Source organism: Priapulus caudatus, unplaced genomic scaffold (assembly GCF_000485595.1).
Source record: "Priapulus caudatus unplaced genomic scaffold, Priapulus_caudatus-5.0.1 Scaffold571, whole genome shotgun sequence".
NCBI classification, from domain to species: Eukaryota; Metazoa; Priapulida; class Priapulimorpha; order Priapulimorphida; family Priapulidae; genus Priapulus; species Priapulus caudatus.
The window spans coordinates 233,508-246,401 of record NW_014577632.1 but is presented as its reverse complement, the minus strand read 5'-3'; the positions used below and the strand labels follow the sequence as shown (position 1 = coordinate 246,401).

Sequence of the window (12,894 nt, the reverse complement as noted above, 5' to 3'; positions counted from 1 at the left end):
GTGCGTGTGTATAGGCGTGTGCGTGCGTGTGTATAGGCGTGTGCGTGCGTGCGCGTGTGTACATATTTTGTGACGCAGAATCATTAAGGAGGAGGCTCCGGCCCGTTCAATCTTTATTTCCTCCTGAGAGATTACAAAGCATACAATAATACAGTGCTACGTAATTACATAAATATAAATGATACAAAGGGATATACAATACACATATTACACACGCATGTAAATACTACACAAATGAATGTGAGGGCAAATGAATGAGGTTTTCGTTATCACATGAGCATATGTTAGTATAGACTATCCAGTACAGATGGTCACAAGAATGTGACACTGGTTGTTACCACTGTATTTGATTGAAATATGTTGCCGCTGCCTGTTTAACAAATATAGCTGCGTTTATCAGGAGTAGACTATGTGCTGCACCATCGAAGGTAAACTGGGCTTTCTGAGGAGGTATTGGACAAAATGTTCATCTGACGGTTTATTACACTGCCGTAGTTACACACAGGTCCCGTTAGGGACTCTAGACTAGAGCTATACTAAATAGTACCTACTATTCACATTTCTATTTTATCTAACCCACTAATAAACACCATATAAAACTCGGAGTTCTGGCTAAATATATTTTACTATTCACTTTACAGTTACGATACGACATACCTTGCAAGTTGATAAGACTGTTGAGCAAAACTCCTTAGCAATTTTAGCGCCGCCATGATTGATGGCCGTGATCGTGTTGATAGGCGAGAGGCCGCTTATATTCCTTTAAAAACATCGTTTTTTTAAACTGCACAGGCAGTTATCAAAATTCTGTTCTATAGCTCAAATAATTTTTGTAACACACTGAAAAGTGCGAATTCGTCTCTCAGTCTTTAAATTTATCCATAGTAGATAATAACACAATCTTGTTTATAATTTTGTAGATAATTACACATCATCTACTCTTGATAGCATCAAGAGTAGATACCAATATTATAACATGTTATATAATGTTATATACATTAATAATATATATATTATATACGGAAATTAAATTTTTCCTACTTCCTACACAAATCCGCAAATACTCAAATCAAATGTGGGTTGCGCGACTTGCGCCTGCAACTTGCGTATAATACTCATTTCACATTAAGTAAAATTTGCACAATTTCACACATTAGATGGCAGCACGATGCAACATTTGCCGGCAAATGTTACTCCGAAACTCCTTACGAACCCCGTAGCAATAAACCGACTGCGGGACACCATTTTTGCGCTCATAGTTATGAGTTATGGCGGAGGTTCCCCGAGCTACAATAAGTGCTGTCCAAAAACGCCAAGAACAGTTAAGAAGGTGGCATGATTCAGAGACAAATAGAGAACCAGAAGATCTAAAAAGAAAACAGAGTCGCATAAAGTTTCACGATGGCTGTGTATTTCTTGCTGCCTGTTCAGCTGGTGACACCCAGGAAGTGGATAAATTGCTCGCAAGGGGAGCTGACATCAATACAACAAACGTTGATGGACTTACGGCCCTGCATCAGGTAATATACCTATTACTTTTCACTGTGTTCCCGAATCAAACGTTTATATGCATTTGTTCATACTAGCAATAAAACTGATGAACCGTGAATTCTCACTCAGTTGTGCCATCCAACTAGCATCCAAGAGAATGATCAACCAACGCACCACAATACTTGATCAGCTTATCATCACATGCCCACTTTGAAAATTGAAACGCATCGCTGGTTAAACATCACCAGGTCTCGATTTTGCATAAATGTAGTCACTGTAAAATTCTGGTCAGGTGAAGATTGGCATTCTTTCTTGCTTCATGAAGCCTGTTTGTTGCAGCCGATAATCTGAGCGAGATCATTGCTTTCGACGCCTGTCATCTTCAAAGGATCCCTTTTGTTTCTGTCATTCGCTGAGAGGGTCTATGTTCCCCAGGGTACTGCCGGAACGTACCCTGGTACAGTCCGGTATACCGGAACGTACCCTGGTACTATCTAATATGCCGGACCGTACCTCGCATACTCCACTAACGAGTCTAGGGAGTCGCCTACGCCTACTCCCTAACCCTAACTCTAACCCTAACCCTAACCTTAACCATAATATATAGTTACCTTACGACCATCCTAACCCTCATCTAATCGTAACTGATTGGAACAATACACGTTAATACATGTTGTCACGTTGTTAGACACGTTTCAATGGAAAGTGGAAAATTATACACTACACACGACTATGCATAGACTAAATTTTTTTTATTATATAAGGCTTCTGCTATATATTATTTACATTTAAAACAATGTTTAGAACAAATTACCAATTGTGAAATGTGCCTAGTCCGATACTATAGTTTTCAAACCCAACATAAATTAAAGCAAGCTGCTGCAACTTTCGGTCACCATTGACTGGTAACGAGATGTGAGCTGTTAACACCAGTCGTATGAATCATATTCACTTGAACTATATTTGTCACTTATACTAGATTTTGTCACACTTGCCGTTAAACTGCACTAAAGTCGATTCGTCGCAAAATGTAAAATTTACTGCTTCGTTTCGTTTGGCAGCTTACATTTACAAGGTTCGTTATATGTATAAATTCTGTATTTAATAATAACGCCCTAGATTTCTAGCTGATCAAAACACCTCTGCCAACTAAATGTACAACGTTTGTACACCTAAATAAAACGTGTGCGTTTTGTGTTGAATGGCTTCCATACATGTAAATGTTCTAAACAGGTCACTCCACACATGCACGTGGGTGTGCATGCACACGCACACACACACACACGCACACAAATAAAATTATATAATAACCATTAATGATTATTAAATAGTGGAAATAGCTAACCAAAAAAGTAGGTCACGTAAAGCAACCTGAAAACAAACCACATTCACGTCTTTTGCTGTGTGTACTAAACTGTATGGAAAGTTTCTAATCCAGAATATATGTGACCGGTGATGGCGAAATGAGTCACTTGGGCAAATTTTGACATTTTAGCTTGAATACATATTCAGATACCTGAGATTCATAGCTTTCTATTGTTATATAGATATTGAAAATTGGTTGAAAAATGAATATTTTATTACTATTATAAATGGAGATATCATGCGATTAAAATTTCCTGAGAATTGTCTAAAATAAGGGCTCAAAAACTAATATCATTCACTGATATTATTAGCCGTCACTTCTTATAAATCATTCAATTTAAGCAGGTTTTAATTGAATTAAGACATTTTTGCTTATACAGATCAAAAGTAAACATTGTAGATGTTTTTTTTTTTTTAAAGATTTGAAACAAAATCGATTGTTCTGTAAAATGCTACTGTGCGACTTACGACTCATTTGGCTATCACGGGTCACATATATGAATAGAAATAAGATAAGCAAGTGTTATCAGAGACACAAGCGGCAGTGGAAATGCGTCGAATTTTGTTGCTACAACTGTTTGTAGCAAAATAGTACACAAATGTTTCAAAGTGTCATAAACTTACTGTAGAAACGTGATATCACAAATGCGTATCAGTATTTTTCCTGCAAGAATAATGAAAATATAGTTATTTTAGATACGAGGTCGAATGCAACTTTTTTGCTTTTCTCTAACCTCGGGGCTTTTCATGAAAATCTGTACACCACCACGTGTTTCCACGTGCACACAATAAACACTCCTTATTTTTTGCACACTCATGACTACAGAGAGAAAAACACAGATGAAGCTTATACAAGTTATAGTGGGGTCACAGCCTGCCATTGCCAGTCCAGTCAGGGTGAAACACTACTTGAGTGCGAATGAGGCTCCGCAGGAGCAGCCTTGCTCGGCATTCGGGTTCGAGACGACTCGGAAAGTTGATCGGATCAGTTCCTCGTGGTAGTCGATGGTGGATCCTCGGATGAACGCGATGGAGGTCTCGTCAACAACAACCTTGACACCTTCCTTCTCTATAATGCTGAAAGAAACAAATCGGGTTGAAACAAATATGACTTGACACCTTCCTTCTCTATAACGCTGAAAGAACAAATTGGGTTTGAACAAATATGACTCGATGCCTTCCTTCTCTGTTATAATGACAGAAATAAACCACGGTTAGAGAAATATGACTCAGTGAGCATAGTGACACCTTCCGTCTCTGTTACTTTGAAGAAAAATCACGGATAAGCAATTTTGACTCAATGACTACACTGACATCCTCCTTTGAAACGCTGCAAGAAGGAAATTGCAGTTAAGGTAATTTTCCTGGATACCTGGGGGCCGTTGTCAGAAACAAAATTAGTCGCACCATTAGTCTTAGCATTAACTTTGCGATGTTTCTGACAACGGGCCCCAGGAGTTCTACCCAGAATAAGGATCTTTGATCTTGTCATGATGACCACGCTAATGATAAGTTGACAAGTGTTAGGCTAAACAATAGTATCTTCACAAGTTTGTGACCCTAATATTGTCATCACACCTTTCCCAGGTAAATAAATTGTCTTCTATAGAACATTACTTGGAACTATGGAAGCTCTATAGACACATCAGAGATGAACAAGACTTTGACCTTGCATTGAGAAAAGATAACAAAGTGCTTACTGATCATCTGGCTTAATTTGATTTTCAAATCTAAAGTTGTACTGGAACCCAGAGCAGCCACCTCCATCTACTGTCAACCTGAGGTAATCATCGGGGTTCTTACTGATCTTCTTCAGCCTCTAGAAGAAGAAAACATTTTTATTGAGAAATATATACCAGTCATTCTGAATGTGTATTGAAAAACTAATTATGTATGATGCTAGGGTAATGTCTGCAGTAACATCTGATCTCTTGTTTTGTTAAATCACAATAATAAATCGTAGCCAGATAAGGGCTAGCGACTGTTGATTTCCAATAATTTAACCCTGCACACACCTTTGTGTGTGTTCACACCAGGTTACATGTAGGGCTGTAACGATCCACCGAAATCGAATCGGATCGCGATTCTCTTCCCTCGATCCGATCTTCGATATTTTTCCCCGTATTTTCGATTCCACTTCGATACCACTTTTTTCCTCCAAGGCCATCCATGAAAAATTCTATGTTTGCTGTCCCCCGACCCATGATTTTTTTAGTGGGTAGGTAGGTAGGTCTTTTTTTTGTGAGGCATAATAGTTATTTTAAGTCTGTCCTCATGTTTGCCACACATGCTTTGTGTTTCAGTCTTAACTATGAAAAATGTAAAAAAAAATATAAAAAAATATGGAACCCAAAATGTCAAAAAAAACTTTTGGGTCGGTCGGAGGACAGCAAACATATAATTTTTTAAGGATGGCCCAATAGATGGCGGCACTACGCTATATACTGTGGAGTGTTACTCACCAATTTTACTCAGCGATTATGCAGTGTATATATACCATAGAGATGTATAAATAGTATACATATCTCTATGACATATACTCTTTAGACTCTCTAGTCTATTCACCATTTAGTATTCATTGGCAATTTCTAATAATTTATTATTGCAAAATAATGAAAATATAAAAAATAAGATAACATTTCAATATTTTGGGAATCGAATCGAAGGTATCGAATCGAGAGGCTAATATCGAGAACCGGATCGAATCGAGAGGCTAATATCGAGAACCGGATCGAATCGAGAGGCTTGTGTATCGTTACACTTACAGCCCTAGTTACATGTGGTAACGTAGACAAGATTATTACCTTTATACAGCTTTCACTGAGAAGTACACTGTCACTGCTGTCATTCGACACATCGGTGAGTCTCGCTTTGGATCTGATCATGAACCCTGTGGCTTCCTGCAACCTGTAAATACAAATCAACTCTACATGCTGTTTACATTAACACAAATTTCATGTATGTCAGATATGCAAATTGCAAAATCAGAAAGCACAGTTTACATCTAGGACCTACTACTAGTACTACTATAGCTCCAAGAAACGGTCCTTGCTAGGGTTAGGGGACCGTTTCAAATTCTTGCCCATAAAAACGTGTAGTTGGCTCGGTATCCAAACATCGACACAGCTAGCGTCACATGTAATAGCTCAAACAAATCTATAAACCTCTGGCTTGCTTGTGGTAACTGGGCGCTACTAGCTGGGCGCTACTGGGCGCTACTGATTTATCGAGTTATGCTGTATTTTCTGAGATGAATTGGATCAAAACAACCAGACAGCCGCCATGTCCGCCATGTTCAGTGTGACTAAAGTCGGCAATGGACCTGATTTTCACAGTGCGCAGGCCTAAACACAAGGCAAGTACATATCTTCGCAATGATAATTATTAAGTTGTTGTAGATTGATGTTTCCTGGTTTTCAATGTTTTAATATTTATATATATACAATATACACAGCCTGACATCCATCCATTGGAAAATCTTGTATCTCTACAAAAACTACCGAACAATTACTTATATCTCAAATAAAATGATCATATAAGCATTTCTGCCTTGTTTAGTATTAAGTATTCAACCTTCACCTTATAGTATTCCAGCGTTGTTATTAAAACTAATACCTCAGTTCGCTGTGCACAGTGTAAATTTCAAGAGCCAAACCAAATTTCACTTTCACCGCCAACCGCCATGTTTCCACTGCGCATGTTTTTAGATAGGAACGCGGAAAACCCGAAACGACATAACATACCATAGCGTTGCAACTCGCGTTGGCGCGAGCATAAATAAGCATCATATACTCGTAGTGAATATATATATATATATATATGTTAGTAAATATTGCATGTAAATATATAGCTATGTCAGAGCAGAAGCATACTGCTTGAATCATAGAAATATAATAAGCGACACATAATCGAGAGCAGAACGAGAGCCTGTGCCGCGGACTTCGTGCCCTGGCGGAGACCGTGGAAACCAGCGAAATCAGCGATAAGTATGCTCACTTGTTTCGGAAGTCGTAGAGGGAAAAGCCTGTTATGATCGATCGAGGTAACCTATGTTAGCAAATAATTTAGCATATCCTGCAAAAGTTATTCACTATATAAATAAAAACGGTCAATTTCCAGCGTTACAAGTAGTCTACTACTTGTCAACCTACTTACTCTGTATGGTATATATTTTAGTGTCCAATATCATAACGTTGTGTTGGGGCCGGGAAGGTTATTCTCTTATTGTTCACTGCGGCTCAAGGGGTCGTTGTCGTATCAGGTACTACAGTACAGATATGTACCCGAGGTACATATGTATACACAAAGTGTACCAGTCTTGTACTACAGAAGTGTACCCTAACCCTAACCCTAACCCTAGCCCTAACCCTAACCCTAAACATACCTCATATAAAAATATAACCCAACCAGGCTGTGTGACTCACGTTGTCCACGGCTGCACATTTTAGGCCTACTTGGTATATAAAGGGCCGGACACACTAGGCGATTTAATTGGGCGACTTTATCGCCCGATAATATCGCCAGATTCTATCGCGCGAGTCGAGTGGACACACTAGGCGATTAAATCGGGCGACTAAATCACCGGTGAAATCGCTTAGTCGTGCATGCATGTGCACGTAGACGTGCGTGCGTGCGTGCGTGTGCACGTACACCTGCGTGCATTCATGCGTGCGTGCGTGTGTATGTAAACGTGCGTGCATGCGTGCGTGTGTGCGTGCGTGTGTGCGTGCGTGTGTGCGTGTGCACGTATACGTACCCTACCTACATTGTGATTATTGGGGCTACTATGAGTCGGACGGCTCCCTTGCCCCAATCGTGCGGCGGCGACAGTTAAATACAGTTAAATACAGTTAAATTAAATACACGTGCGTGCGTGCGTGCGTGCGTGTGTACGTACACGTGCGTTCGTGCGTGCGTGCCTATAACAATTTTTACCATTCAATTTTAAACTTTGGCTGGAGGAGCCCCAGAACCCCCCCCCCCCCAGCGAGAGGGGGACTTCCCCCTCCCTCCCTCGCGTTCCGCCTGCAGCGTCCGCATGCGTGTCTAACGGCACCGTCTTTAAATCCATCATGCACATTTTTCCCCGCCCAAAGTGGCTATTACCTCCGTTGTCTAATTTTCCCTCAGAAGAAACCCTGTCCAGTCCAAAACAGTAGATCTATGCAATTGGGCCGTTACACATATATAATCTGGTACAACTAGGGACAGTGATTTTCCGTAAACTTCAAAAAATTGCCTTTTCCGTTTAGGAAAATCATGAATTCCGTTTCAAAGTAAAGAAAAAATGGAAATTCCGTTTTGGCCATAAGAGATTGTACACACCAAAAATGAAAAATTCCGTTTACATATATATATTTGCATGAAAAAAATTGTATTTGGTCACTCACTGACAGTTGGGTTGGCAGTGGCACCGAAACACAGGGCTACCAAAAGACGTAATTGTAAATCATTTTGCTGCTGAAAGCTTGTCTGAATGTAAACCATATCACTACGCAATGCTATGTCCGACGTTTTTTAATGATTTTAATTGAAAATTTCCCATGTTGTAATATGTTCAAATTACGTTTTCCGCATTTTTCCGTTTGAAAACATCTTTTCCGTTCCCAATGGCCGTTTCCGGAATTCTATACGGAATGACAGGCTCATAGGATCTATATGTCGCCCAGGGTACTGCCGGAACGTACCCTGGGTACGGTCCGGTATATACCGGAACGTACCCTGGTAACTATAATATAGGGTTAGGGTTAGGTTAGAGTTAGGGTTAGGGAGTAGGCGTAGTCGACTCCCTAGACCCGTTAGTGAAGTATGCGCAGTACGGTCCGGCATAATTAGATAGTACCAGGGTAACGTTCCGGTAATACCGGACTGTACCAGGGTACGTTCGGCCAGTACCCTGGGGAAGCATAGACCTCTCAGCGAATGAACAGAAACAAAAGGGATCCTTTGAAGATGAACAGGCGTGCGAAAGCAATGATTCTCGCTCAGAATTATTCGGCTGCAACAAACAGGCTCATGAAGCAAGAAAGAATGCCAATCTTCACTGACCAGAATTTTACAAGTGAGCTACATTTATGCAAAATCGAGACCTGGTGATGTTTAACCAGCGATGGCGTTTCTCAATTTTCAAAGTGGGCATGTGATGATAAGCCTGATCAAGTATTGTGGTGCGTTGGTTGATCATTCTCTTGAATGCTAGTTGGATGGCAGCAACTGAGTGAGAATTCACGGTTCATCCAGTTTTAATTGCTAGTATGAACAATAGCATATAAACGTTTGATTCGGGAACACAGTGAAAAGTAATAGGATATTACCTGATGCGGGCGCGTAAGTCCATCAACGTTTGTTGGTATTGATGTCAGCTCCCGCTTGCGAGCAATTTATCCACTATCCTGGGTGTCACCAGCTGAACAGGCAGCAAGAAATACACAGCCATCGTGAAACTTTATGCGACTCTGTTTTTCTTTTAGATCTTCTGGTTCTGCTATTTGTCTCTGAATCAATGCCACCTTTTTAACTGTTCTTGGCGTTTTGGACAGCACTTATTGTAGCTCGGGGAACCTCCGCACTAACTCATAACTTATGAGCGCAAAATGGTGTCCCGCAGTCGTTTATTGCTACGGGTTTGTAAAGGAGTTTCGGAGTAACATTTGCCGGCAAATGTTTGCATCGTGCTGCCATCTAATGTGTGAAATTGTGGCAAATTTTACTTAATGTGGAAATGAGTATTATACCAAGTTGCAGGCGCAAGTCGCGCAACCCACATTTGATTTGAGTATTTGCGGGATTTTTTTTTTATTTTTTTTTTTTTTTTTTTTTTTTTGTTGTGTAGGAAGTAGGAAAATTTAATTTCCGTTATATAATATATATATATTATGTATATAACATTATATATACCATGTTAAATAATATATTGGTTCTACTTTGATCGCTATCAGTAGTAGATGTGTATAAATTATCTAGCAAAATTTATAAACAAGATTGTGTTATTATGCTTACTATGGATATAATTTAAAGACTGAGAGACCGAATTCGCACTTTTCAGTGTGTTTACAAAAATTATTTGAGCTAGAGACAGAATTTTGATAACTGCCTATGCTTTTTTTTCTTTCTGTTTGCGTTTAAAAATAACGATGTTTTTAAAGGACATATAAAGGCGCGCTCTCGCCTATCAACACGATCACGGCCATCATCATGCGCGCTAAAATTGCTAAGCGAGTTTTGCCTCAAACAGTCTTATCAACTTGCAAGGTATGTCGGTTGGAACTGTGATGGTCATAATATTATTAGCCAGAACTGCGAGTTATTATAGTGTGTTTGTGTTATAAAATAAAATGTGTAGTTTTTGAGTTATGAATGACTCTAGTACTATAGATAGTATAGTATAGCCAGTATAGCTATAGCCCGCGTATCATTGACTGCCGCAAGGCGCTGCGGCATTGTCAATGTAGCGCGGCTATAGTACTAGAGCTATATTTAGTAGCGTACTACTACTAACTACTCAGTAACTAGTAGTTATAGCTCTACAGTACTAGTCTATAGCCCGGCGTTCGATAACTGCCGCAGGGATAACCTTGCGCAGTTAATCGAAGCGCGGGCTATAGTACTTAGAGGCTAGCTATACACTACTACTAGTACTGTTGTACCAAACTTGGAATGCTGCACCAATTCGAGATTCGTGGCAGCGATTATGCTGGCGCCAAACTGCCGGATTCGCCTAGTTTGGCTGACCTAATCTCAAGATTGGGCAACACTGTAAAACAGTTTGGTGATTTCAACACCGCTGCATAGCCGAGTGTGTGGTGTGTGCGTGGTTGGCAAACCTAGGAAGAAGATTTATCTGCATGAGTCAGGTTCTCCCACGTTGCGCGCAAACGGGGCGCGCCCGCGCCCGTTTTGGAAACATCTCCCCCCCCCGCCGTTTGAAATTCGTTGCGGCCCTCGTTTAAATTACCTCCGCGACCTGGGGTTTTGGAAAAATTCGCTACCAGCAATAAAAGTTTGACAGCGCGGAATCGATCCTCAGAATTGCCGTAAGACGGACATCTGACGCATGCACTGAAGACCAGCTACACATAACCTGCCCATGCACAGTTAACTGTGAGTCTGTGATACTGTACACTAGACGGTCGCTATCTTATAATATACAGAACCCAAACAGGCCGTCTATGGTTGTGTGGCTGATTTTTACCCATTAATTGTCGTGACGGTAAAAATGACACGCCCCCGAACGCCCCTACAAGTTTGCGCCGCCCCTTACCCCCCTTCGCACGCCGTACCCTCCCCTCCCGCCTGTTTTGAATTCCATCGCTGGGAGAACCCTGTGTTCATATCAAATCTTATCCAATTATTACTTATAATCATTTAATATTTATACAAAGGTGGCCAAACACATTGAGGAAAAGAAGGTATACTGACGCTTTATAGTTATGATATAACATTTGAAATCCTAATAATCATATGTTTGTGCAAGCTCTGTTTACAACTCTGTTTGCACCCAATCTTCAAGACTTGTTGCATAAACTGCGGATGCGCTGAAATTGCCAAAGGTTTGTGGCAAGATTCCAAAGTTTGGGCACAACAGTAGCTAGCTAGTACTAGTTATATCCGGTAGCGTCCAAGAAGCGGTAATGCCTAGGGTGTAGGAATACCGTATTAGACAATCCGTCGCACCAGCCTGGTCTGGGCTATATAGTTACCTAGAGCTAACTACCTATATAGTAGGCTGAGCCAGGAGTTAAGATAATATAGGCCTACATTAATCTTACTCCTGGTACTATGTACTACTCCAACAGGCACTTGAAGCGTTTTCAATAAAATACTAAGGCAGTGGCTACGGTACGTGTAGCCGTATCTTATTCTCGAGGCTAACGGGTAGCGGGAGTTCATGTCGCTCTCAATACTTAACGAGACAAAGATGCGGCGGTGGGCCAGAATTTGAAATAACGCCTTTGGGCAAATAAAGAGTCACGAATTTGAAGAGTTTAGATGAGCTAGAACCTCTAACCTCAACCCTAAACTCGAACCTACCCTAACGCCAAAAAGGGGCTTCAACGAAACGACGGCTACCGTACTCGCAGCGCACTGCGAAAATATAACGGCTACATAAATACTGAAAATCTATTTACTACCAAAGTCTTATGCTTTCTAATGTTCTCTTTCTATACTTGGCCGGACAATTTCCTGTAAATGCCATCCAATCGCAAATGCTCATCCTACAACAACACGTGGCTGCCGCAGAGCGGCCATTGCTGCCGCGGCAGTGCTTGGCACACTGGAGCACATATTATATACTAGCAGGTAGGAAACGAGATCTCTAAAAATTCGCTCCGAGCTGCAGCCTTGATTCACGCCTTCACAGCACGAATACGCACATGCCAAAGCTTCCGATCTTTGTTTTATATTTTCAAGAAACGTGTTCAGCTTTGTATAAAAACATAGCTGGTCTCTGTTCGTACTGAGCTGTGTCACGCGAAATCACACAAAGACTGAACGAAATTCTCCGGCGTTCGCTAACGTTCCGCAGTAAGATGTAAATGAGTGTAGAATCAGGAAACGCCACCTCACCGGCCCGCTGCTCTCGTGACCTCGATTCTTGCCCGCCGCAACGCCATAGCAACGTTTTTGCAAACGCTCCAATGGCGAGGCGTGCGCGTATGGCAGTTGGAAAGGCAGATACGCCCGTCTATAGGCCCTAAGACTGCTACTACGCTCATGCACCTGCTCGCTTAGCTTAGTTACTGCGATGGTAATTGAGGTGGGAGCGGAGTACCAGTCTATATAGCCCTGTCTTGCAGCAGTCATTTACCTTTAACTGGGCAACGTAGGCGGAACGCCGAGAAATTTTCGTAGGTCTTTGTGTGATTTCGGCGTGACCAAGCAGCTTGGTTAACGAACAGAGACAGTATGTTTATAACCAAGGAAGCACTGTTCTTGAAATTGGAAACAAAAGATGGAAGCTGTTTGGATGTGTATTCGTGGCTGTGAGGCTGGAAATCAGCGAAGCATTCAAGCGAATTTTACGTATCCGTTTTCCCT

The 12,894-nt window shown here is 41.1% G+C and overlaps 2 protein-coding genes across 2 annotated transcripts in view; one reads left to right on the top strand and one right to left on the bottom strand.

Annotated features, from left to right (window-relative positions):
- Nucleotides 1-1,214: 1,214 nt before the first annotated feature.
- The window catches only part of LOC106811758 (protein phosphatase 1 regulatory subunit 12A-like), a gene marked incomplete in the record, with an annotated part of 85,163 nt that continues 73,483 nt past the window's right edge, over nucleotides 1,215-12,894 (top strand). Inside the window, 1 exon segment of the mRNA XM_014815478.1 lies at nucleotides 1,215-1,520. Coding sequence (XP_014670964.1) covers nucleotides 1,269-1,520 — 252 coding nt within the window.
- LOC106811759 (iron-sulfur cluster assembly 2 homolog, mitochondrial-like) lies at nucleotides 2,223-5,762 on the bottom strand. The gene is made up of 3 exons (XM_014815479.1): nucleotides 5,661-5,762; nucleotides 4,557-4,675; nucleotides 2,223-3,933 (listed from the first exon to the last, which is right to left on the bottom strand). Exons 1-3 carry the CDS (start codon nucleotides 5,739-5,741, stop codon nucleotides 3,762-3,764), a joined length of 372 nt encoding a protein of 123 aa, XP_014670965.1. The 5' UTR covers nucleotides 5,742-5,762; the 3' UTR covers nucleotides 2,223-3,761.